This window comes from Panthera uncia (assembly GCF_023721935.1).
Source record: "Panthera uncia isolate 11264 chromosome C1 unlocalized genomic scaffold, Puncia_PCG_1.0 HiC_scaffold_4, whole genome shotgun sequence".
NCBI classification, from domain to species: domain Eukaryota; kingdom Metazoa; phylum Chordata; class Mammalia; order Carnivora; family Felidae; genus Panthera; species Panthera uncia.
In genome coordinates this window covers 92,743,379-92,769,433 of record NW_026057585.1, presented here as the reverse complement: position 1 = coordinate 92,769,433, position 26,055 = coordinate 92,743,379, and the positions used below count along the sequence as shown (strand labels likewise).

Below are 26,055 nucleotides of genomic sequence, written 5' to 3'. Positions count from 1 at the left end.
AGGTGGCGGCGCGCGCGGGCGGGAAGGCGGGCGCGCGCCAGGGGGCGGGCCGGAGCCGGCGTCCCCGGGCCCGGGAGAAACCCCGCGCCCTCGCCGCGTTCCCGCACCCCCCGGCAGGGCACGCGCCCTGTCTGTCCCCGGCTCCAAGCCCTGCCGGGACTCTGGGGGGCCAGGGGCCGGGCGCGGCGGCGGCGGCGGCCTGCGGGGCTCGGCGTTCTGAGGCCCCGAGGGGCGCCCCCGTCCCGGGTCCCGTCGTTCCGCCGGCCGGGCCGCCGCGGGAGGCCCTTCCCGACCGTCGCCACTAACAGCGGCTCCCGGGCTGCGGCTTCCTGTGGGCCCAGCAGCGTCCCTGCCCTCCTCGCGCGGGAGGGCGTTTCACCCTCGCTGCGATCGGCAAAACGCAAAGTAGCCCCATTTTACCGATAAGGAAACCGAGGCCCGGAGCGGTCAATAGGGTTGCCCACGATGGCACGGCCTGTGCAGGGATTTGGGCCCTCCTTGGGTTTCTCAACATGGGGCCTGGGGTTGGCGTTTTGAACGGGTTCGCTCCGGATTTTAATGCAAACCCGAGAGGCCAGCTCCCTCTGGGGCTGGGTCGTGTCTGGGAGCTTGGGACACCGTGGGGGAGGGCCCATGAGGGTACCTTTCTGTTTTCATCCGAGATTTGCTATTTTCCTTAGCTGAGCTCACAGCAGGTGCTCGATAAATAAACAAGTCCTGTGTTAGCAGCAGACCCGAGGCTGTATAGCCAGGCCGGCGGGCTCCTTAGCAGGGTTCAGGAAAGACCTCAGGAGTCGGAACCCCTGGATCTTGAGGGTTTGCCTGACTTCGCTCAGGGAGAGGACTCCCCCAGGCTTTCTCTCAAGCCCTGGGGATGAGGGTCAGCCCTTGGACACTAGGCACCCTTCCCACTCAGTCCCATGTTGGGGACACTGTCGGGTTTTTACCCTGAGCTCCAGGGACACAGCAGGTGCTGGATATGTGTTCCCTGGGGTCCGCCTGGAATTCCAGTCTGTGGGTGACATCATATGGCCAGGACTTGCCCTATGTGACCCCCCCACCAAAGTTCAGGGGGACTGTTTCTTTTTCAAATGTTTTCATTAGTTTCCTGTATTATTGTTTCTTTGCGTGCATGCATTCATTCATTCAACAGCTGTTCATGGAGCCCAGGACCTTAGGCACTGCGGAGGTAGCAGAGAACAAGGCCAGCTTGATCCCTGTCCTTGGAGGAGGTAGACCACATACATGTTAGAGAAAATGGTGAATGACTACCGGCAGGGACCACTTTAGCTTCATGTCAGGATTAGCCCTTTCAGAAGGTGATATTTTTGAGGCAAGATCTGGCTGACAAGCAGTAGCCAGTCATGTAAAAGAGGGATTGCAGGCAGGGAAAATGGCAGGTGCAACGGTCCTGAGGTGGGAGCATGCCTGATACGTATGGCTGAGACTCAAGGAAGCCAGCGTGGCTGGAGTGGGATGAGCAGGGGCAAGAGAGAAGGGGATGATGAGGTGGGGGAAGTGGACCAGGGCCCAGATCGGGTAAGCCTCGAATGCTGTGGCAGGACCTTGAATTTTGTTATTTAATTTTGAGTGTGATAGGAAGCCGTGTGTGTGTTGGGGGAGGGGTGGGACTGAACAGAAGAGGGATGTGGTCTCTACTGTGTGAGAATAGGCTGGAATTGGGGCGCCTGGGTGGCTCGATCGGCTGAGCGTCCGACTCTTGATTTCGGCTCAGGTCACGATCTCTCGGTTTGTGAGTTCCAGCCCTGCATTGGGCTCTGTGCTGATGGTTGGGAGCCTGCTTGAGATTCTCTTTCTCTTCCTCTCTCTCTCCCCTGCTCTCTTGTGCTCGCTCTCACGCTCTCTCTCAAAAATAAATAAATAAACTTAAAGAATAGACTGGAATGGAGGGACGAGAGGAGAGGCAGGGAGACCCAGTGCAGGCAAAAGATGGCAGGCAAAAAGGTGGCAGTGGCTTATGTGACACACGTCAGAGACCTAGGCTGGTGGCTGGCACATAGTAGCCATTGCTGTTATTGTTCAAAACTCCGGAACCAGGCCTGCCTGGGTCTCACATGTGGCTTCAGCTGTTCCTACTGGGTAACTTTGAGCAAGTTATTTAACTTCACTGAGCCTTAGTCTTGTCATGGCATGCTACCGTGTGCCAGGCAACAAGGTTCTAGACTGGGTCCTGGGACGAGCCAATAATATCAGTGGCGGTAATGATAACGGTAATAAGACCCAACACTATCCACTATTTAACAGCATGTGTCATCATTAGGGTAATGGCAGCTGACGTGACAGCAAAACTCTGAAATCTCAGAGGCTTAACAGAAGCTTATTTCTCATTCATGAAAAGTCCTGTTGGGTGTTTGGCTTTCCCCGTGGTGTTTGGCTTTCTCCGTGGTGACTCACAGACCCAGACCCTCCCAGCATGTGGCTCTGGCGTCCCCTAGGGCCTCAGCACGATTGCCTTCCTGTTGGTGGACAAGGAAGGAGACAAGCATTTCCTCATGAGAGCTATTGCATGGGCCAGGTCTGCGTTCTTTTTATCTTAATTCTCCTGGCCGGAATGTGATCACATGGCCGTAGCTGACTGCAAGGGAGTCCCATTTCCGGAGAAGAATCGGAAATACGTTTTGCTCAACACACGGAAGCGTCTGCCACACCGTATCCAAGCGCACAGCTAAGCGTGGATCACCTCACTGAAGCCTCATGATAGAAGCAGGTGCCATTATCACCCCATTTTACAGATAAGGAAACTGAGGCTCAGAGAGGCAAAGTCACTGCTCAGCTCGCACAGCTGGCGGGGAGGCATAGCCCAGATTGCAGTTGGATGCCGAAGCTATAACATCCAGACTTTTCCAATGAGGAATTCGTTGTCTTGAGAATTGGAAGCTGTGGACATTGGAGAGTGACATGTACACACAGGATTTAGATGTGATTTCTTGGGATCTAGAGAACCCAGTCAGACTCTAGGGGGAGAACTCTGGGCCGAGGCGGCCTCCGGTGCCCAGGGTTCTGGCATCCTGCTCCCTTCTCCTTATCCCTTAGGGCACTGGCTAGGGGGAAGGCACAGAATAATTCCGTTCAGTTCATCAGGCACATCTGGGGCTCCCTCTCTGCCAAGCCGGGCAAGCAGGGGCAGAGATCCTGGCCTAGGGGTGTCTGTGGCCTGCCCCCTGCTCTGGTTCTGGGTGTGCAGCCTCTGGAGGGGATTTCTGGAGGGTGTCTGGAGGTGGGAAAACGGGAGTCTCGGAGTTTGGTAGCGACAGCTCTCTGCCCCTGGCCAAGTTCACTTTTGCCTAAATTTGGCCTTGGTTGCCACAGCAACTCGGTGGCGCTTATCTCTTGGCCTGGCGTGCCCTGTTTCCTGGTTTTCCATTTGCAGAACGGATCTCCTAGTTGAGGGCGAGGGGTCCAGCCTGACTGATGTGCATTTCTGCAGTTCCTGCTGCATTCCTGGGTCTGACCTAGACACAGGGGTAGAGTCTTCAAGGGAAAATGCCTGGCCTTTGGGCACTTATTGGGAGGCTGCCTGGGCCAAGTGGCATGAGCTTTGGGCTTCCCGCTTCCCTGTGGCGGGTCACTTTGAACAGGTACGAGCCCTAAGTTCTCTAAGCCTTGGTTTTCTCATCGGGAAATGGGTTGAGTTGAGGATTTAATGAGATAATGCGAATATGACTCCTGTGGGACATGGCGTGTAGAGCAGAGGGCACCCTGAGGCGGAGGGGCCCATAGGTAGCAGGAGTGATGCTCATGCAAACAAGACCCACCACTGCTGGCTCTCCTTGCTGGCTATGTGCCCGATGTGGTTCTAACCTCCTTATACTTTTCAACCCACCCGATCCTCAGTGACTCTGCGTAGTAGGTCTTTCAGTCCCATTTTAGAGATGAGGAAACTGAGGCTCAGAGAGGTACCTTGTCCGAGGTCATACTGCCAACGAGGGGCAGAGCTGGGACTCCCATGTGACCCCAGATCTGCCGCTCAGTCCGGAGTTTCGGGCCGAACTGCAGCAGGCAGCTTCCTTGCCACAGGGCAGGAACCGTGGGAGGCGGTGGGTGGACCTCTGGCCGTGGGGTACAGGGACTGTACATTTGGGATTTTCAAAGGAATGAAATCGATATTTATCAAATACTTAGTATGAGCCGGAGTCACACACTCTTTGTGCACACCCCAGTTTTTTGTTTAAATTCCCAGACAACTCCATGAGATCGAAGCCGATATTATCCGCGTCTTACAAGAGGACAGTGAGGCTCAGAGAGGCAAAGTTCCTTTCCCAGAGGCACACAGCCTGTGGGGGGGGGGGGGGGGGGCGGGGGGGGGAGAGGGGGGAATGGAGGCAAAGGGGTGTGGGCGATTCCACAGCCTGCGATCTTTGCCCCGAACCCGATGTGGGAAAACGTCATCCCAGCACCCTTTGAATACATTCTTAGCAAGTCACGTGATCCCCATCTGGGTCAGCAAAGGAGGTCTCAAAAGACTAGCCTTTCCCGCCTCCTGATGCTGACCCCGCCCCCTAGGCTTGGAGGGCTCTAGGACCCAGCAGCTGAGGAGGGTGGACTGTGTGTGTGTGTGTGTGTGTGTGTGTGTGTGTGTGTGTGTGTGTGTTGGGGGGACCCCCCCCCCATCTTCAGGTCCCTCCTCCTCCCTCTCTCCAGCCTTTCCCTTTCTCCCCCCCCTCTTCCCCCTTTCCTCCCCTCCCCCTCTTCATCCCTCCCCTTTCTTCTCTTCCCTCCCCTCTTCTCCTTCCCCAGCCCCTCCCCCTCCCTCCCCCCTCCCACCTCGGTGGTCACATGGGGGGCACCGCCGGATTTAAGCCTAATCTGCCCTGTGCTCAGCACAGCGGTCTGGCTGTGGGGTGGGAGAGCTGAGCTAGTCTCTGGGGCCCTGGAGAAGGGCCTGGAGGGGGGTGCCCACAGCTTCCCCCTCCATGAGCTTGGGGCTGGAGGAATCGGTGGAGGCCCAGCTGGCACTGGAGACGGTTATCCAGGTGGGTCCCGAGGACTGTGCCCACCCTGTCCGGGGCAGGGGAGCATGGGTCTAGCAGGAATGGATGAGTGGTAGGTACATCTTGGGGTCATGGGGTGGGAGGGGTGGGTGGTAGGGTGCACGGGGGCCCCAGCTTGCAACTCCCAGCCAGACTGGGGGTACAGAGGTGCTCAGAGCAAAACTGCTTTGGCCCCCTTATCCCAGGGCCCTGTGGGAAAAGGGGATCCCTGCTCCCAGATTTAAGGGTTGAGGTGACATCTGCTAGCACAGTGGGGTTGGAGCTGGACTGGAGCCCCCAGCCCTGTGCTGCCCCGATGGGTTTTGTGAGTGAGCCATGCAGTTTGGTTCGCTTCTCTGGCCCTCCATGGGGCCTCCTTCCCGGGGCAGGAGGCACTGAAGCGTGCCCTCCCGAGGGGCGTTTTTCCATTGTAGCTCCCAGGCTTCCCTCCGCATGGGGGCTTCCTGAGGGTCTCACAGGCCCCCACATCTTGGGCAGCAGGACTTTGTTCCTCTCCCATCCAGGCCAGGGAGACCAGGGCCCCCGGTCCCCTTCACACTCTCTCTCTCCCCCCCCCACAGACCCTGGAGAGCAGCGTCCTGAGGGCAGGCCGGGAGAAGGGCCTGAGCGAGCAGGACCCTGCCCAGGACTCTCAGCTCGCCTGCCTACCTGCCCGCATCAGGGAGATCATCACCCGCAACCTCTCCCAGCCTGAGAACCAAGGTGCCCCTCTTCATTCGCCCCCACAGACACTGCCTGCACCTCACCCCTTCTCACGTCCCCCTCTTCCACGGCCGTAATGACAGGAATGACCGCAGCTTCCATTTCTCAAATGCTCACTGCGAGGCGGGCACAACCCTGTGATGGAGGGACCCATTTTACAGATGGGGAAATGGAGGCTCAGAGGTATAGTTTGCCCAGAGTCGTTCTCCATGTGACGCTGCGAGACCGTGGGGATGAGCACCCCCACCCGCAGCCCACAGCAGAGACTTAGACCCAAACACCACGTTCTCTCCCAGGGAGGGTGTGAGCTTGGCTGAACCCCAGATTACAGGGGGAGGACAGCTCAGTTTAGCTCAGGGCTCTGCAGAAGTCCCAGGGATGGTCCTGTCCATTCCCCAGCAGGGCAGAGAGGCTGATGGGCCGCTGTTCCTCCTGCTGGGTGCCGTCCACAACCTCCTGTGTGGTTTGAGAGTCTGGGGGGGCACACTCAGTTACAGCTGGCGTGTGGGCAGCTCTCCTTGGTGGTGATTCTGGGGCTCCGCCACAGTCCTTGTCCAACCTCTTTGGGACGACCAGGGGTGTTGGGGCCCCTGGGAGCCCCAGGCAAGGAGAGACTTAGAGAACCCTCACCTCAGGCTGAAAGAGCCTGGAGACCTGTGGTGTGTATCCAGTTCTCCTGGGATGGAAGGGGAGCCCACAGGACGGGGGGACACTTCGACTTCTCCCTTTTTCCCCCTCTTCCTCTTCCTCCTCCTCCTCCTCCCAACATGACCTATACTATCTGAAGCCCTGGCTTCAGAGGTTACATGAAGCCCTTCCCTTAAGTGAGGTCTTCCTGGTCTCCTGTTTACCAATTCCACCCAGGTTACAGATCAGCAAAACTGAGGCCCAGAGAAGAGTAATATTTGGAGAAAGAAGGAGCTAGAATTGCTGGACGGAGCCTCCCTCCAGCACGTTCTGGGCCCGCTGGGGCCACCCTTCAGCGGTGTTTGGGTCCGCTCTGAGTCTAGCCCTAGGCCTGTCTCTTTGCCCACCTTCCTGTTCTTATCTCTGTTTGCGTGCTCTGGTGCTGACGTCCTCTCTCAGGGGCCCAGTCCCTCTTCCTGCCCAGTGATGTTTGTAGAGCACCTATTGTGGGAGGGTGTGGACCTGGGGGGGCGGGGGGGAAGGAAGCCAACCATGTGCCTGCTGTCCCTCTCCAGCCCCGCTGCCGGCCGCGGAGATGGCATCAGTGCTGTCGCTGCAGGAGGAAAACCAGCTGCTGCAGCAGGAGCTGTCCCGCGTGGAGGACCTGCTGGCCCAGAGCCGGGCGGAGCGTGACGAGCTGGCCATCAAGTACAACGCGGTCAGCGAGAGGGTGGGTGCTGCCTGGGGGCCGAGAGCTGGGCCACCGTGCTCCCCTGATGCGAGGGCAGGGAGACAGCCAGGCCAGGCCTGTGCCCCGGGCCGAAGGTGGGCCTGGGGTCCGGCTGGGCCGGGTGTAGATTGTGGCCCTGCCGACGCGAGTGGCCTCGAGAAAATCACTGTGCTCTCCCAGTTTGTTTTCTGTCTTGGGGAGGCTAGTATGATGTGGGCTTGAGAGTACCTGTCACCAGGGGTGACACCGGGGGTGGGAGCACAGAGAGTAAGACCCCTAGAGACCCCTGCCACCCCTCAAGTGTCTGGACGTCTCTCTGTGCTCCCATGGGTGGGGCTCTTGGGGCCCACCCAGCGGCGGCTGAACACGGAGGCAGGCAGGTGGAGGGGGCCCAGGCAGCATTCTGCAGGCCTTCTGGGGCCACCACAGACTTGTTGCCACCCCCCGTGGGATTGAGGACCAGCAAAGAAAGGAAAGAGAATCCAGGCTTGCCTCCAAGTCCAGACAGGATTCGCATTCCCCAGGCTTGTGCTGCAGGCTTGTGGGGCTCCCGGGGCAGGGGGTCACTGTGGGCCAGGGCCGGGAGCACTGTCTCCTTTGGGCCCCCAGTCTTGTGAGGTGACGCTAGGGAGTTGATGGCTGCAAGTTCGGGAGAGAGTTGCACGGGGGAAGGAGTGTCTATCTAGATGGGAGATGTGTGGGTTGTAATAACAGTCATAATCGTAGCTACTGTTTATGGAGTGCTTACTGTGTGCCAGGCACTTACTGGGTGCTTTACGTTTGATGCACCAAGCTTGGGACCATGATGCTGCTTGTGTAGCAGAGGAACTAACAGGCTCTAAGAGGGAGAGCACCGTGCTTGGGGTCCCACAGCCGGTGAAGGCTAGGTCTCTCTACCCCCAGCCCCAGATGTGCATTGCAGGTTTGTTTTCTGGGTGTAGGAAGAGACGACTGGGCTGGGAGTTCCAGGGGGCAGTTGGAAAGCTGGAAGGACCTCGGACATGATCCTCTGGATGTAACAAAGAGACTGGAGCCCAGAGACTGAGGCTGGCCCAGAACGCCCTGTGCGGGAGGCAGAGACAGGTTAGCTGAGGACCCCTGGGCTGGGCCTGTCCACGCGGGGGCATGCATACTCCTTTTGGGAAGAGGGATATGTGTTTGTGCCTGTGGTTGTGAGGTCCGCCAGTGTCCTGGTATTTGCTTGCCTGGACAGGCTCCCGACGTGTTGGGACATGCAGAGGAACAGGGTGGGGGGCCCGTAGTGGCCCCAGCTCCGGGGACAGTGTAGAGCTACTTTTCCCAGAGTTTTCAGGAGGTGTGGTGGGTGAGCTGGCCCGAATCCCACATTGTTGGTGGTGACGGGGCCTTGAGCCAGCCCTCTTCCAGTTTAGCCCTCTCATCTTTTGGCCACTGGCACGATGCCAGGTCCCCGGGGGCTGTCTCTTAAATGCCAACTTCTGACTCATAGTGTGGCTAGCACGATGCCCCAAGCGGGCAGGGGCAGAAAAGGAGAGGTGGGGGGGTAGGTGGCAGGCTTCTTTTCTGCTAACACATGTTGCTGAGGCTGGGCTGCAGCAGGTCAGAGGCTGGGGTGTGTGTGTGGCGGGGGCGGGGTGTATTCGTCTAGAAGATTCCCTCGTGGCTGGGGAGGCCCCTGAATAGCATGTAGAGGGGGCCTGGTGTTTCACTTTTGTCTGTCTGAGATGGTGTGAGCGAGGCCCCCACCTGCAGGCAGGGTTTGGGTGCGAATGACCTCAAAGCCTGTCCTGGGGGGTGGGCTCACAGAGAACGTGAGAGTCTGAAGATCACTTTATTACAGATGGGGAAATAGGCCCAGAGCAGGGGCATGATAGGCCCAAGGTCAGTGGTGGAGTTGGGTTGAGACCCCTGGTCCAGGGCTCTGTAGTCCTGTGGCACTCTGTCCCTGCTGCCCACTTGTTCCCAGGGGACCGGTGGTGGTGGGGCCTGCCCCGGTGGCCATAAGTGTTACATGCGGGCTGCTTTGGAAGCCAGTCGGTGAGGTTGTTCACTCTTTTAAACCCCGCAGCATCCCTGGGAAAAACAAGTGGAGGCAAGGTCAAGGTCTGTGTCCTGTTGACGCATGGAGAGAAACTGAGGCAGAGGCTCCCAGTGGCCACTTCCCAGGTTCCAAGGAGGACCTCACGGTCCCTATGGAGGCCCCCCCATCTTCCTGTCCCCGTGGAGCAGGTGTTGGGCGAGGCAGCTGCGAATGGGAAGGAAGCCATGGCCACATCCCCTGGGCTCCACAGGACAGACCCCCTGGGCTCCCCCAGTGTCCATGGCAACCTGGACAGAGTGAATGAACGGCGGGTAGTTGGGCAGGGGTTGCTAGGGGAGACAGTAAACTTCTTTCATCCTCAGCGTGGTGACCACCTCTTTCCCTTTTGAATTACAAGTAAAACTGAAAGGCTGTTTTGTGAGGGGTAAAGTTTGTGGAAAGGGGTGAGGTGTGGCCGGGAGTGGCCCTGGTCTGGCTGTGAGCACTGGGGAAGCGGGCGGAGCACCCAGCGACGGCCTGAACCCCTCCACGTCACAGCAGCAAACAGCCCCTGTGTGCAAAACGCACAGAGCACAGGCCGCGATCGGACCCCACACAAGACATGTCACACGGAAACACGAGTCCCCCGCGGTGATACGCGCTCAGATTCGTCGGATTCGTCACCGGACACAGCATAAGTCACACCGACAGCCGGGCACCGCACAGTCCCCCCCCCCATTCACAGCACGTACCACCCAGACGCACAGCCACACGGACGAGACGCACCATCCTACGGACAACACGACACGTGGTCTCACATCTCACGGACACACACGCCCAGACAAAGGCGTGCGTACCTGCACGTGGCCTAGAGTCGCTGATCCACATGCCCCAGACACACGTGGAGCCCAGACACGTGCCCCAGACCCCCCCCCACCGCCACGTACAGGCCTGCATGCAGATATAAAAACATACGAACACACGGGCACCCCCGTGCTTGCACCGCAACAGAGACCTGTGACCCCAGAGGCCTCCTCGCGGAGGTCCCCCTGAAGGCCTGGACACAGAGATACACGGGGTCCCTTATGGAGACAAATGCCAAAACACACCCAGCCGCCGCCAGATACACATAGTATCTCACTGCGCTGAGATGTAAACAGTCTGCCTGTCACCTGCCTTAGGTAGGCTCCAGGCAGACCCTGGTCACGGGCCTGCAGCCTGCCTTCCAGGCAGAAGACCCCAAGAAGTCCCCACCGGCTCCTCTTTATGGGGGGCACCCCAGTGGCCACTGTCGCCCTGCCCCAGCACAGTGGTCCGTGGCTGAGCGGCCCCTGGGCGTCCTGGGTGTGAATATAGGCCCGGAGGGCTAGCCTGGTCTGGGCCTGTTATTTAGCCAGGGCAAATAACCCTGGAAGCTTTGGAACCCACGCGAATGCCGGGCCTGGGCTAGCAGCGCAGGCAGTGGGGAGGTGGATGGTGAGTGTGGGCCTGGGCCGGAGTCAGCTGGGCTGGGCTGTCTTCCCCTTGATTCTCCCTGACGAGTGTCACTCTTCTCTCAGTTCTGCTCACCCCCAACTGCCCATTCCCTCCTCCCTTCCCCCAAAGCTTGAGGAGGCTGCTGGGCCTCCCGGGGCCAGCAGGTGCCTAAGGGGTTAGGAGGCTCAGCCAGAGTGGGGCACCGCCTGTGCTCACGGGCTCTGACAAAGAAGGGGCTGCCAGCTGCCTGGGGGTGGAGCAGGGTGCTGACGGCAGCTTCCCGCAAGGTGGGAGGTGGGGGTAACTTGGGGCCGAGACGAGACGGTATTAATAAGCGTGCAAGAAGCGTGCCTTATGTTAGAGAGTTTGTGCCTCTTACAGAGAGAGCACTGTGTGCGTGTCGGGGTGGGGGTAGGGGTGGGGTGGGGACTTCACCTCTGTCACCCTGGGGATGTTTGAGACCGCCCCTGTCCTTATGTGTGTGCATGTCTCTAAGCTCAGATACGCACGTGTATATTTTTGCTTCTGCTTGAATGCATTCACATTTGCTCATGCGATTAATTCATGATCTCCACAAACATGCCACTGCCACTCCTCTGGGTCTAAGATACAGCGGGGAACAGAAATCCAGGTTTTCCTGAGCACGCTTTGGGTGGTGGTGGGGAGACATAGGCATGGAGCTAATAATCAACCGCCGCGGGTTAGGTGTTTGGCGGAGAGGCTCACTGTGCACGGTGCATGGAGGCTGTAATGTTTATCTCCGGGTGCAACTTTGTGTTTTGCATGCAAATGTTCCTGGGCCCACCTGCATGTGTCCATCCACGCCTTGCCTGTGTGTCGATGCATGTTCAGCCTGTGTCCACGCACAGCGGCGTTACCCTGTGCACGCGCGCCATCACATCCCGGGCTTGCCCATCTATGCCTGCAAGGCATTGTGGGTCTGGGCCCAGCCTGGCACCCTCTGCAGAGCTCTGGGCCTGCTTTCCCGAGAGGCCTGCGCCTCTCACCCAGGCACCTTCCCTGCAGCTGGAGCAGGCTGTGCGGCTGGAGTCTGGGGAGCCAGAAACGCAGGAGCCCACGGGGCTGGTCCGGCAGAGCGTGGAGCTGCGGAGGCAGCTGCAGGAGGAGCAGGCCTCCTACCGGCGCAAGCTGCAGGCCTACCAGGAAGGCCAGCAGCGGCAGGCCCAGCTTGTGCAGCGGCTGCAGGCCAAGGTCAGGGCTACCCACTCCTGCTCCTGTCCCCCGTGTGCTCGCTTTGCCCTGTCCCCAGCCCCTGGGGCTAACCTTCCACTCCCCACCCACCCGCAGACCCTGCAGTACAAGAAGAAGTGCTCGGAGCTGGAGCAACAGCTTCTAGAGAGATCTACAGAGCTGGAGCGGCAGCGGCTGAGGGTGGGTGCCGGCGTCGGGGGGCGGGGGGCGGGGCGCGGGGCGCTAGGCCGTCCCTTCCCTCTACTTGCCCAGGCTGATGCCCCACTTCTCCCCCCCAGGACACAGAGCACAGCCATGACCTGGAGAGCGCCCTCATCCGCCTAGAGGAGGAGCAGCAGAGGTGGGGCGTGGTAGGGAGGGAGGCTAGCTGGTGGGGCTGGCCTCTCCTGCCATGTGCCCACCGGTCCCTTTCATGCCCCCCCCCCACCCCCCACCCAGGAGTTCCAGCCTGGCCCAGGTGAACTCCATGCTCCGAGAGCAGCTGGACCAGGCGAACTCGGCCAACCAGGCTCTGAGTGAGGACATCCGCAAGGTGACTTCCGACTGGACACGCAGCCGTAAGGAGCTGGAGCAGCGGGAGGCGGCGTGGAGGCGTGAGGAGGAGGTGGGCACGGGGCTCCTGGGGGGCCACTGGGGCCTCGGGGTCCCAGGCTGGCCGGCGGGGAAGGGCCACCGTAGAGTCGTGAGGACTAAGGAGCCGTGGGGAGAGGGAGAGAGAGAGGGACGGCCTGCTGGCCCATGAGCCTTTTAGGAGAGGTAAACAGTTTGTCGTCGTAATAGCTGGCCTTGCTTAGCCTACACGACATGCCTGGCATGCATTTTCTCTTCTGTTCCCCCTAATAACTGTGTGTGGTAGGTGCTGTCATCCTCATTTTAAAGAGAAGTTAAGTCATCCGCCCACGGTCATGCAGCTGGCAGCGGGGATGCAAACCTAGGTCTAGCTCCAGCACTTTCTGCCTTTTGCGCTGCCTCGTGCAGCCGCAGCCCGTGGAGGCGTTGCAACCCGTTCCCTGTGCGAGAGGGAGGCTTGAGAGCCTGCGCGGTGCGCGCAGGCCGGGCGCGGGCCCAGGGGAAGACCCGCTTCCCGGACCGACGACCGGGTCTCCCGCGATGGTTGGAGTTGGGGGAGGAGGCGGAGCTGGGAAGGGGGCGGGGCCGGGGCCGGGGCGGGGCCGGGAGGAGGCGGGGCCGGCCCTCACTCAGCCCGCCTTCCCTCCAGTCCTTCAACACCTACATCAGCAACGAGCACAGCCGCCTGCTCCTCCTCTGGAGGCAGGTTGTGGGGCTCCGTCGGCTGGCCAGCGAGGTGAAGATGTCCACCGAGAGGTGAGGCCCGGCTGGCGGAGGGGCGGCCTGGGGAGACGCTGCAGCCGCTGGAGACAGCCCCGCTTTTTAAATTGAATTCAACTCCGCAGTTGAACTTTAGTCCAACCTAACACACCTACTGTGTGCCAGGCCCTGTAGAGATGCAGAGACAACTAGTAATAGTTAATTCCTACCACCGTCATGGCAGTCAGCAGGTACTAGGTGTTTGCTCTGAGCTAGGCTCTTTGGCCGTTTCGTGTCTTCTGATATGGACAGGGCCCCAGGAGGTAGGAGCTGTGATACTCCCCACTTCACAGATGAGGGCACTGAGGCTCAGAGAGGTAGAGTGACCTCCCCAAGGTCACACAGCAGTAAGTAAGTGGCCTAGTCAGGATTTACAGCTCCTGCTTTTAATCTGCTAGAATGTGCAGCTTCTGCCACAAGACCTCTCCAGCTCTAGTGATGAAAAGATATGGACCCCCCAAATTCTAGACCGAGGAAGTGAGTGGTGAGTGAACAGAGCAGAGAGACTATCCCAGATGCTCAGAAGGTTGGGAGGGTTGGGGAGGTCAGAGAAACACTTCATAGACGAGGTGGAACTGGCACCGACCTCAAGGGCTGGGTAGGATTTTAACCACCAGAGACAGGGGCACTCCAAGCAGAAGAAAGAGCGTGAGCAAAGGCTCGGAGGTAGGAGGAAATGGCAGCCAGTGGGTCTGGAACAAAAGGCAGGGGAAGGGAGGTCAGGTTGGGAGAGCCTCAAAGGCCCATGTCAGCAGGGGAGCTCGGTCCTGCTTGATCTTTGAGCAAGTGAGGTGGCAGGGAGAGCTGAGACAGGCAGAGTAGTTCCTTTCTTTTTTCGCGTTACAATTTTATTTAATTATTTATTTGATGATCTTTTGTTAAAGCTTCTTTTTTTCAAATTTGTTTTTTGATTTAAAAAATGTTTTTAATGTTTATTTATTTTTGAGAGAGAGACAGACAGAGCATGAGCAGGGGAGGGGCAGAGAGAGAGGGAGATACAGAATCTGAAGCAGGCTCCAGGCTCTGAGTTGTCAACACAGAGCCCGACGTGGGGCTCGAACCCACAAACTGCAAGATCGTGATCTGAGCCAAAGTCGGACGCTTAACCAGCTGAGCCACCCAGGCACCCCAGATGATTTTTTTTTAAGTCATCAGGTATTCAGTGTCCAAATTTCTAATTGGCTCATCAGTGTCACAGATGGTTTTGCTTCACTTTTTGTGTTTATAATTTGTTGGAATCAGGACCCATCATAGATGCTCACCAAATGTGATTGGCTGAGTTGCCTCTTAAGTCTTTTCATTTATTTGTTTAGGAAACTGGGACAGTTGTCCTGAGTGATTCCCATAGTCTAGATTCTGAGGTGGTGTTTAACACCTTTGTCCCTTGTATTTCTTGTAAATTGGATGTTGGATCTAAGCCTTGATCAGATTCAGGTTCAGGTTTTTGTTTTTTGGTTTTTTTTAAACAAGACTTCTTCCTAAGTGCTGTGTGCTCTTCTATTAGGAAACCCCAATGCCTGGGTGCCTCTCTTTGTGTACATTGGAGGCCCTTGATGCTCAGTGCCAAGACTCAGACACTCATCAGGGGTCACCAAATCATGAATGTCCCATTCTGTCACTTCTTCGTGTATTAACTGGAATTCTTCTATGAGGCACTTCCTCTCCTTAGTATTAGGCACCTAGTGGTATAGTTGATTCAGGAAAGGAAAGGATTTAGCCTGATACACTAAAAATATATATATATGTGTGCGTATATAATATATATATATATATATTATATATATGTTATATATATTATACCTATATAATATATATAACATATATATAATATATATAACATATATATGTATAATGCAATATATATATATATTTTAAGCTCTTTGCCCAACGTGGGATTTGAACTCAGGACACCAAGATCAAGGGCTGCATGTTCTACAGACTAGGCCAGCCAGTTGCCCCAAATATGTATTATTTTTATTTAGCATTTAAAAATTTAATTATTTTACTTTTGAATAACTTACATATTCACAAAATTCAAATTTCAAAAGGGTGTACAGTGAAAAGTCTCCCTCACCTTTCTGGCCCAGATGCTTCCCTCCCAGTTTCCTACATGACCTGCCAGCCTTATTTTATACAAGAAATATAGCAGATCTCTCTCTCTCTCTCTCTCTCTCTCTCTTTTCTGCCCCCCTCCTTGTTCTATACTTTTGGTAGAATTTTGTCTTTGAGTTCTTGAAGATACTTTCTTCACCTAATAGTTATAACTTCAAGGTCGCTCCCTCTTAAGCTCTGAATAGCTGATGCATTTTTCTTGGTTACGGAGTATTCCATTGAATGGATATGCCAGATTTATTTAATAGTAGCCCTCTTTCTTTTTTTTATGGCTAAGATTTTTAGTGTACTTATTTTCAATTGTTTTCTATCTACATTGCTTACCTAGAATTGATCAATTTTGTTGTGGACCTCTTTAATTAATTAATTTTAATTTGCAGCCACGTTAGTTAGCATATAGTACAAAAATGATTTCAGGAGTAGATTCCAGCGATTCATCCCCTACGTATAATACTCGGTGCTCATCCCAACAAGTGTCCTCCTTGTCCGTTTAGCCCATTCCCCAACCCACAACCCCTTCAGCAACCCTCAATTTGTTCCCTGTATTTAAGAATCTCATGTTTTGTCCCCCTCCTTTTATATTATTATTATATATATTATATAATTATTATATAATTATATTACATTATTATATTATATAATAATATTATATTATTATATATTATATAATTATTATATAATTATTATATATTATGTCCTCCCTTTTATATTATTCTTCTCTTCCCTTATGTTCATCTGCTTTATACCTTAAAGTCCTCATATGAATGAAGTCATATATTTGTCTTTCTCTAATTTCACTTAGCATAATGCCCTCCAGTTCCATCCATGTAGCTGCAAATGGCAAGATTTCATTCTTTTTGATTGCCAAGTAATACTCCATTGTATGTATATCCCACATCGTCTTTATCCATTCATCCATCGATGAACATTTGGGCCCTTTCCATACTTTGGCTATTGTTGATAGTGCTGCTATAAACATGGGGGTGCATGTGTCCCTTCGAAACAGCACACCTGTATCCCGTGGATAAATGCCTAGTAGTGCCATTGCTGGGTCGTAGGGTAGTTCTATTTTTAAGTTATGTTTTTACTTTACACAAATCAATGTATATTTTTTAAAATTTATTTTTGAGAGAGAGAAAGACAGCATGAGCAGGGGAGGGGCAGAAAGAGAGGGAGACAGAATCCAAAGGAGGCTCCAGGCTCTGAGCTGTCAGCACAGAGCCCGACACAGGGCTCGAACCCATGAGCTGCGAGATCATGACCTGAGGCAAAGTCAGATGCTTAACTGACTGAGCCACCCAGGTGCCCCACAATATTTTTTTAAGTTATTTATTTTGGGAGGGAGAGATCACAAGTCGGGGAGGGACAGAGAGAGAGAGAGGGAGTGAGAATCCCAAGCACTGTCAGTGCAGAGCCTGATGCGGGGCTCAAACCCACAAATCACGAGATCATGACCTGACCTGGTCAGATGCTTAACTGACTGAGCCACCCAATAGCGGCCCTCTTTTGATGCACATATAGATTGTCACCGGTATTTCTGACATGAGCAGTACTGCAGTGGATCACTTTATACACAGGTCACTTCCCTTGCATTGGGCCATATCTGTAGGATAAATTCTTAGGAGTGTAGTTGGTGGGTCAAAGAACCTGCCCATTTATACTTTTCAGAGTGCTTCCTAATTGCCCTGCGCTGTGGTTACACCCACTTACCCTCCTGCCAGCAGTGTAGGCACAGCCTGTTTCTCCATAGCCTCACCTACACTGTGTGTTATGGGACTTTTTTTTTTTTTTTCCCATCCAATAGTGGCATCCCACTGTTAACATCCTGGGATAGCTTTAGTTTATACTATAGTTAAACTATTAAACTATCCTGGGATGGTTTTAATTTATACCCCGCCATCCCATCCCCCTTCTGTGCTCTCTCCACCAGGGACCTGCTGCAGCTGGGAGGGGAGCTGGCCCGGACCTCAAGGGCCATCCAGGAGGCGGACCTGGGGCTGAGCGCAGGCCTGCGGCTGGCCGAGAGCCGGGCAGAGGCGGCTCTGGAGAAGCAGACACTGCTACAGGCCCAGCTGGACGAGCAGCTGCGGGACAAGGTGCTCCAGGAGAAGGACCTGGCCCAGCTGCAGGTGCAGAGCAACCTGGACAAGGCCAACCTCAGTGCCAGGTGCGTGCCTGGGAGGCACCACGTGAGGCAGGCCTCCCTGCGGAGTGTGCGTCTGGGGGCGCAGGGAAGAGCGAGTGTTTGTTCACCGGGGCTGGGCCTTTCCCCTGTGTGAGCTCAGCCAGTCTTCCCAGGCACCCCATTTGGCAGAGGGGGAGACTGAGGTTCAGGGGGCTCTTGTCCAGGGCACATTATGAGCAGTTTAACCACTGAGGCTAGAACTTACGCTCCTAGCTCTTGCGATCTAGATGAGTCCCAGAGATAAAGTGAGTGGCAACTTCATTCTCCATTTGTTTGTTTATTTATTTATTATTTATTTATATTTTTGAGAGAGAAGGAGAGAGAGAAGCGGGGCTCATATTCACCCGAAGCAGGGTTCATGCTTACCTGAAGCTGGGCTCGAGCTTACCCAAAGCAGGGTACAAGCTCACCCGATGTGGGACTCGAACTCATGAACTGTGGGATCATGACCTGAGCCAAAGTCAGACGCTTAAAGACTGAGCCACCCAGGTGCCTTCATTCTCCTTTCATAGATGAGCAATCTGAAGTCCAGAGAGAAGTGACTTGCTCAAGATCACACAGTTAGGGTGGTGGAACCGAGGGTCCCCCCTGAAGGTTTGGGAAAGCATGAAGGACACATTGCTGGTGGGTGTGAGGAGAGGCTGGGGTGGGTCTCGCATTCACCTCTGTCACTGCTCTTCTTCCAGAGTGACAGAGCTGGCCCTGACAGTGGAGCGCCTTCAGAACCAGAATCTGGAGAAGGATCGGGTCAACAAGGCCCTTACTGAGAAGCTTGAGGCCTTGGTGAGATGCACCTCACCCTGAGATGTGGCAGGGTGGGATCGGGAGGCCGACCAGACCCACAGATGAGGGCCATGTTTGCTAGGGCCATCCCTAGCATTCCATTCCGATTTGGTTTCACCCCCCCCCCCCCCCCCATTAATTGAGCACCTAGTGTGTGCCAGGCTTAGTGGTAAGTACATTCACCTCCTTTATCCCATTTCATTCTTTCAGCAGCCCTGTGGCATGATCCCCATTACACAGATGAGGAAACTGAGGCCCAAGGAGAGATACTGTCTAGAGTCTCAGAGCCAATAAGCTGGGGCTTGAAAAGATGCTTGTGCCCTGCTAGCACAGGGCTCCTTCTCTAGGAACTGAGCTGCCTCCCCACCAGAGGGACACCCTTCAAGGGTACTGCCTGGGTTGGTCATCCTTCTGTGTGGGGCCTGGCCTGGGTCCTATGTCCGGCTCTCCTCCAATAGGCTGTGTGACCTATATAGTGACACTGCACTTCTCCGGGCCTGTTCTGTGCATTGAGGGCACGGGGGGTGCCATGGGGTCTACCAAGCGTCTGGCCTCTGAGCAGGGCCTTAGAGGCCACCTGATGGGTGGGGAGCCAGGGAGGGAGAATAAGGTGGAGATTCAGACTAGGGCAGAGACCCTGACCATCCCTTGTCTCCCCCACACCACTCCAGGAATCCCTGCGGCTCCAGGAGCAGGCGGCCCTGGAGACAGAGGACGGAGAGGGGCTGCAGCAGACCCTGAGAGACCTGGCACAGGTGGGAGGTGGGAAGGAGCCCTGGGCAGGGAGGGGCCGGGCAGTCTGGGGCCACCACGTCCTCTGGTGGCCTTGCGCTGAATCCCAAGCGGCTGGGGGCCCTGGGGACCCATGCTGCTGTTGGACACCCCTGCCAGCTGAGCCTGGCCTCTACCCCGAGGGGAGCCCCAGTCCGAGATGGGGAGGCGCTGCGAATTCCAGGCCCATCTGGGAGAATCGCCCAATGTCGTCTCGGCAATACACGGGAGAATAGCCGGCGGGCCGAGGCCTGTGAGCCAGGGCGGGTGGAATCGGGAGGACCTGTAGGAAGGGAGCTTAGAATGTGCGGCGGAGCGCGGAAGCCGGACACGGGGCGCCCGCCACCCCACTGCGTCGCCTGGGCTTCTTGGTCCAACTAACCCGCGGTCCCCTCCTCACTGGCCTGGCCCCCCCCACCTCAGGCCGTCCTGTCGGACATGGAGAGCGGTGTACAGCTAAGTGGCTCTGAGCGCACGGGGGACGCGTCGGACGGCAGCCTGCGGGGGCTCTCGGGCCCCCGGACCCCCTCCCCGCCGCGACGCTCCTCGCCCGGCCGCGGCCGATCCCCGCGCCGAGGCCCATCCCCGGCCTGCTCCGACTCCTCCACGCTCGCCCTGATCCACTCGGCCCTGCACAAGCGCCAGCTGCAGGTCCAGGTAGGCGGGGCACCAGCCCCCTGGGGCGGAGCCAGAGTCCCGGGGGCAGGACTTGGGGCATCTGGGGCGGAGCCAGTGTTGTGGGGGTGGAGCTAAGGAGGGGGCGGGGGGGAGGGAGGAGCCTGGGCTGGGCCTGAGCATTTTGGGTGGAGCCAAAACCCGGAGTTAGAGCTACTGAGTCAGGTCCCATGGAGGTGGGTGAGAACTCTGGGGCAGATCTGAGTCCAGAGTGGGAGGTGCTTGGGCAGCTGGGGGCGGAGCCTGGGGCAGAGCTAGAGTCCTGGTACCGAAATTAGAGAAGAGGTTCCGGGACAGGCAGAGCCAGGACCCTGGGAAAAGGCCTGGGGGGGAGGAACCAGTCTAGGATGAGAGGAACCGGGGGAGCTAGGGGCAAGGAGGAGTCTGGGGGAGAGTCAGAACCAGAATGCAAAGGGGAGGAGCCTGGGAGCCCTGGGATAGTCAGAACCGGGAAGAGGTTGGAATGTGCTTGGTGGTTTGCCTGGAGCTTACTTAGGTCAGTGTGTCTGAGGAAATGGCGGTCAGAGCCCGGGCAGAGCACTCGGAAGGGGGGTGGGGGCACAGTGAACGGGAGCGGAAACCTAGTCTGGAGGGCTTAGCCCCACTCTCCTGCCTGAGGCTTAGGCCACAGAGTAGGCTGGGTGTGTTCTTGGAATGAGCAGAGAGTAGGGGGCGCTCCGGAGCTTCCTAGGGCTCCCCCAGACTCAATGGTTCCCATGCCACAGGACATGCGTGGGCGCTATGAGGCCAGCCAGGACCTCCTGGGCACCCTGCGGAAGCAGCTTAGTGACAGCGAGGGTGAGCGCCGCAGCCTAGAGGAACAGCTGCAGCGTCTTCGGGACAAGACCAACGGGGCCACCCAGGCTCATGAGGATGCCCAGCGTGAGGCCCAGCGTCTGCGGGGCACCATTGACCTTCTGAACAGGTGCCTGAGAGGTCAGAGGTGGGGGCCTGGATCTAATGCCAGCCCGAGCCTGTAAGCATGTGGATTGCACTTACATGGTCATAACTGGCCATATGTCTGTTAAAATTCAAATTAATTGAGGGCATCTGGGTGGCTCAGTCCATTAAATGTCTGACCCTGATTTCGGCTCAGGTCATAATCTCACAGGTTGTGAGTTCGAGCCCTGTGTCAGGTTCTGCGCTGACAGCACAGAACCTGCTTGAGATTCTCTGTCTCCCTCTCTTTCTGCCCCTCCCCTACTCCCTCTCTTATCTCTTTCTCTCTCTCAAAAATAAATAAATATTAAAAAAAATTAAATTAGGTAAACATTTTAAAAAGTAAAAGTTCAGTCCCTCAGTTGTCCTTGGCACATTTTAAAAGCTCAGTAGCCACAAATGGCTACAGAACGTTTCTATCATCCCAGAGAGTTCTAATGACAGTGCCATTTAGACTCTGTCATTGGAGATCTTTGAGACAAGAAATTACCCACTCTTAGCTATCTGGTTATTTTTGTTGTTGTTGTTGTTTGCTGTTTCTCCTCAATGTAACTGCAGAATTAAAAGTTTGAAAAAGGAAGGGGAGGGGTGCCTGGATGGCTCAGTTGGTTAAGCATCCGACTTTGGCTCAGGTCATGATCTCATGGTGAATGAGTTCGAGCCCTACGTTGGTCTCTGTGCTGACAGCTCAGAGCCTGGGGCCTGCTTGGGATTCTGTGTCTCCCTCTCTCTCTGCCTTCCCCAGCTTGTGCTCTGTCTCTCATTCTCTCTCTCTCCTAAAAATAAACAAACATTAAAAATTAAAAAAAAAAAAGAAAGAAAGAAAAAGAAACAAGAAAGGAAAATGAGAAGGCAGGACCTTCTCACAGCCTCACCTGCCTGTCCTAACCTCTGTTAGGGAGCACGGACTCTGCTCCCCGTTGTGTTTCCTGGCAGTGACGTAGATAAGGCTTCTAGTACACCTGCCATGTGCCAGGCTCATTGCCAAGCGCTTTGGGCAGATTATTTAAGTTAGTCTTCCCATCAAACTCCCGCAGGTTGGAGCTGGGGCTATCCCGAGGTTGAAAGACTTGTCCGAGCTGACGCAGCAGTGTGGCTGGGGGTAGGAATTGGAACTCAGGTCCTTCTGAGAGCAAAACCCGGGCTCCCCATGCCTTGGAAGGAGGGCCTGATACGTGGCTGTGTTCACGGTGAACTCCTCATCTTGCATTCTGCTATTTTTATTTCATATATCATGTTACATGGTTTTTCCCACCCACTGCGGCCTTTGTGTCTGGTACACTTACCGGTTGCCCCTTCAAGTGAAGAGGCGGGCAGTGGAGGCTATGCCAGCGATCAGCCCTAAGCTGATGCCCAAGCTAAGAACCCCGGCTGGCTCGGAAGGAGGGGTGACATCCCCTGCTCCGTTGCTGTGACCACTGGCACTGGGGCAAGAGGCAACACTCTGTGAACCTCCAGAGTTCCCAGTTGCAGTCCCCTCCCTCCCTCGCTGGCCACCGTGTGCAGCTGGGCATACCCAGCTCTACTGGGCCTTCCAGAATTGAGGGGCATTTCCTGGTCATACAGACTGGCCTGTGTGTCCCGAGAGCCTAGCGTGGCCTGGTGGGGTTGTTGGGGGCCATGCCAGTGCCTCCATCCGTTCCCTTGGGTGGGCTGGGGGGGAGAAGGAAAGCTGGGTGTCCTCTGACGGGAAGAGTCCGCTCCAGGGAGATGCGGATGAAGTGAGTCGTGCTGGGGCGGGGTTGGGGAAGGCTTTCTGGAGACAGGTGCCTTAGAGGTCAGAGGACGGGGCTCACGGGAGGACAGCAGCACGGCCCTCTTGGCCGGGGAGAGCCGCCCCAGCAGCGCCTTCGACTCTCCCTCCTCCTCCAGGGAGAAGGACAGCCTGGCCCGCAGCCTGCAGGCGGCCCAGCAGCAGGCCGAGGAGCTACGGCAGGAGCGAGAGAAGCTGCAGGCGGCCCAGGAGGAGCTGCGGCGCCAGCGGGACCGGCTGGAGGAAGAGCGGGAGGACACGGCGCGGGACAGCGAGCGGACTCGCAGGGAGCTCGAGCGCAGGTGAGCGGCTTCTGGCCTCCCCTGCCCAGAACGGACCTTGGGAGTCCCGACGGTCCTCCCTGGGGGCCGGGGAGGACCGGCGGTGTCCCAGACGTCCTACTGTCTTGAGGAGTCTTTGTGGCACCTCTCTGAGGAAGGGTCTTCTCACCAGCCCCGTTTCGGGAAACTGAGGCTCAGGGAGATACAGTCACTTACCTGGGATCAGAGGACTGCTATGAGGCAGGAGTGTGGACGGTGACAACAACGATAACTAAAATAGCAGTAGTAACACTAATATCATTGTTTAGGGGTGCCTGAGTGGCTCAGTCCGACTTCAGCTCAGGTCATGATCTCGAGGTTTGTGAGTTCGAGTCCCACGTCGGGCTCTGTGCTGACAGCTCAGAGCCTGGAGCCTGCTTCGGATTCTGTGTCTCCCTTTCTGTCTGCCCCTGCCCTGCTCACGCTCTCTCTCTCTCTCTCTCTCAATAATAAATAAACATAAAAAAATTAATATCATTGTTTAAATTGAAAGAGTAATCTAATATTACCAAGTATTAGACACCATTTTAAGCACTAAGGTTCTCTCTCTCCCCCCCCTTTTTTTTAACGTGTATTTATTTTTCAGAGAAAGAGAACAGGGGAGGGACAGAGAGAGAGGATCCCAAGTAGGCTCTGTGCTGTTAGCGCAGGACCCGACGCAGGGCTCGAACTCACAAACCGTGAGATCACGACCTGAATCAAAGTCGGCCGCTCACCCGACAGAGCCTCCCCGGCACTCCTACACTGAGGTTCTCGTGTTCAGCCCTCATGGCAACTCTGCTGTAGGAGCTCTCATCCCCATTTTGTGGATGGTGAAACTGAGGCGTAGAAGGGCCATGTAATCTGACCTAGGTCATCACACGGCTAGTTAGTAAAGAGCCGGGCTTTGAACCCAAGCGTTCTGCCTTCAGAGTTAACCTCTTGGCCACTGCACTGCCTCCTCCTCTGAGGCATAAGTAACAGTGGGGTTTAGTACATTGTGGTAGAGAATATTGTTCTTGCTTCTGCAGACTGTTGGGGAGATATGTCAGGCACTGTTTTAAGCATTTCATGTTCAGTAGATCACATATCCTTATAACAACTTCATGAGGCAGCTGTTACCCCATTTTGCAGATGTGAAAACTGAGGCCCAGAGTCCCAGAGTCCCAGAGCCAAGAGTGGTGGGCTTGGCTGTCCTTGTGAGTGAGGCTCTGGCCTCCAGGGCTCCCGTCTCAGGCCTGGTCCCTGGCCTGCGCCAGCGCTGTCTGGCTGCGGGAGACTCTGAGCAGGGAGGTGACGTGGGGCACCCGCCCACCCTGCATCCCACAGCCACAGACAGCTAGAGCAGCTGGAAATGAAGCGCTCAGGGCTGGCGAAGGAGCTGGTGGAGGTGAGGGAGGCGCTGAGCTGTGCCACGCTGCAGAGGGACATGCTACAGGCCGAGAAGGCCGAGGTGGCTGAGGCGCTGACCAAGGTGGGTCCCCGAGGCCCCAGGCCTTCTCCCTCTGGCCACACACTGCCCCCTGTTTCCGGCTGGCCTCTGACCCTGTGCACAGGCTGATCCCGGCCCCCCAGACCACAGGCTGTCCTCGGACCCCAGTCATAAGTGAACGGACCTCTATTAGTGGTCATGTCCTTGCTCCAGATGTGTCTGGGGCAGTGCTGTTCAGGCCATCCCATCCCACCTCTGGACACGGGTCCTAGGGTCTGTGAGAGCTGGGGACACAGTCCTTGCCGGGTGCCTGCTCACCCCTGTACTCTGGGTCTTGAGCAGTGTCCCCTTAGACCCCGCTCTGTGGGACCCTCTGACCCCCGCCCTGCCCTACAAGAGCTGGGGTTCCCTTGGCTCCCGCACAGCTCTGCCGTGTATGGCTTCTTTTGAGCAACTTCATAGGCAGCCGGCCTGTAGCGATTGTTTTCTGTCTCATGGTATGTTTTCCCTCGCCCCCCACCCCGTCTCTGAGGGTGTTTCTCCCCACCCCCCCGCCTCCATGCCTCCACCCTCTCCCATCTCCGTGCCTCTGCACGTCGTTTCCTGCCTCTCCCCGCCTCTCCCCTCTCTCCATCTCTCCCATCCGGCTGTCTCTGGCCACCCTGGCCCCCACCCCGCAGGCTGAGGCCGGCCGCGTGGAGCTCGAACTCTCAATGACCAAGCTGAGGGTCGAGGAGGCCTCTCTGCGGGACTCCTTGTCCAAGCTGAGCGCCCTCAACGAGAGCCTCGCCCAGGACAAGCTGGGTCTGAACCGCCTCGTCGCCCAGGTATGCCGTGTGCCCGCAGGCCGCCCACCGTGTGCCCCACTCAGAAGCCCGACTCACTGAGGTGCCCCAGGCCCAGCCTCGGCCCCCGCCCCTCACCCTCGCTGCATATCTCCCTGTACACCTCTGGCCCTGTACCTGTCGGGACAGGTCCTGGTCCTGTCCTGTGCCTGGTCCATCTGTGCCTGTCCTGGTCACTGCCTCTCTTTCTGTGTCTGTTCTGACTCTGTCTGTGTCTTCTCTCTCCTGGTCTGAGAGAAAAGAAGCTCCGTGGACCCTCCTCCCTGCTGCCTCCTCCTCAGTGTCCCCACACCCTTTCCCCCGGGGAGCCTCCCCTGGGCTGGCTGTGATGGGTGGGTGGGTGGGTGGAGAGGAGGGGGTGTCCACGGTCCTTCCGCTGGTGGAGGGGCTGAGCTGACCCTCCGGCTGGTTCGCTTGCACGCAGCTGGAAGAGGAAAAGGCGGCCCTGCTGGGCCGGCAACGGCAGGTGGAGCAGGAGGCCTGCTTGGCACGGGAGGCGCAGGAACGGCTGGAGCACCTACGGTTGGAGCAGGAGGTGGAACAGCAGGGCCTGGAGGGCTCCCTGCGGGTGGCCGAGCAGGCCCGGGAGGCCCTGGAGCACCAGCTCCCCACGTTGCGCCAGGAGCGCTGCCGGCTGCAGGAGCAGCTGGCCCAGGTGGGTGTAGGGGGGGTGGGGATGGGAGCAAGGAGGGGGAAGGGGTTTCAGCCTCCCAGCCTCCTGCATCCTGGGATCCAGGGGATCCCCATCCAGGGGATAGCTCCCGGGCCTAGGAGCGTGATTCTGGGTTTAAGTCCAGCCCTCCCTTTGCTAGCTGGGAGCCGTGGGCAAGCTCCACAACCGCCCGATGCCTCAGTTGACCCCTCTGTCACGTGGGGCTAATAGTTCTCATCACAAAGGGTTGTTCTGAACAGCACAGTCGAGGAGGCACTTGGTAGACGGATCACCACCCAGTAAAAATTCATGATACGATACCAGGTAGAGAAGTTTTGAATTGGCATCTTAGACTTTTGGGGACCCAGCGGGAAGGCACCTTAGGATTTCAGGGATCCAGGGGCCTTGATATAGTGCCTGTCCTGGAGAGCCCAGGTTCCTGGGAGGGACCTCTAGGCGATGGGCTACGGGGCACAGGACACAGGGCTCCAGGGCTCCGCTCTGTTTTGTGTATTCAGCTCC

General features: G+C 56.7%; 1 protein-coding gene across 5 annotated transcripts in view; it reads left to right on the top strand.

Moving 5' to 3' along the window:
* CROCC (ciliary rootlet coiled-coil, rootletin) overlaps nt 1-26,055 on the top strand; it is a 61,541-nt gene that overhangs the window by 10,991 nt on the left and 24,495 nt on the right. For 3 of the 5 annotated variants that reach the window (XM_049617987.1, XM_049617985.1, XM_049617984.1), the window contains exons 2-17: nt 5,573-5,714; nt 6,917-7,071; nt 11,573-11,758; nt 11,855-11,938; nt 12,037-12,098; nt 12,197-12,362; nt 12,978-13,084; nt 17,130-17,366; nt 18,071-18,167; nt 18,839-18,922; nt 19,362-19,595; nt 20,339-20,538; nt 22,425-22,607; nt 23,934-24,078; nt 24,717-24,863; nt 25,306-25,536. In XM_049617987.1, coding sequence (XP_049473944.1) covers nt 6,937-7,071; nt 11,573-11,758; nt 11,855-11,938; nt 12,037-12,098; nt 12,197-12,362; nt 12,978-13,084; nt 17,130-17,366; nt 18,071-18,167; nt 18,839-18,922; nt 19,362-19,595; nt 20,339-20,538; nt 22,425-22,607; nt 23,934-24,078; nt 24,717-24,863; nt 25,306-25,536 — 2,298 coding nt within the window. In that variant the 5' untranslated portion in view covers nt 5,573-5,714; nt 6,917-6,936. Of the gene's footprint in view, nt 1-4,780; nt 4,995-5,572; nt 5,715-6,916; nt 7,072-11,572; nt 11,759-11,854; nt 11,939-12,036; nt 12,099-12,196; nt 12,363-12,977; nt 13,085-17,129; nt 17,367-18,070; nt 18,168-18,838; nt 18,923-19,361; nt 19,596-20,338; nt 20,539-22,424; nt 22,608-23,933; nt 24,079-24,716; nt 24,864-25,305; nt 25,537-26,055 lie in introns of those variants that run through there. The other 2 variants (XM_049617989.1, XM_049617988.1) reach the window with 2 other exon arrangements.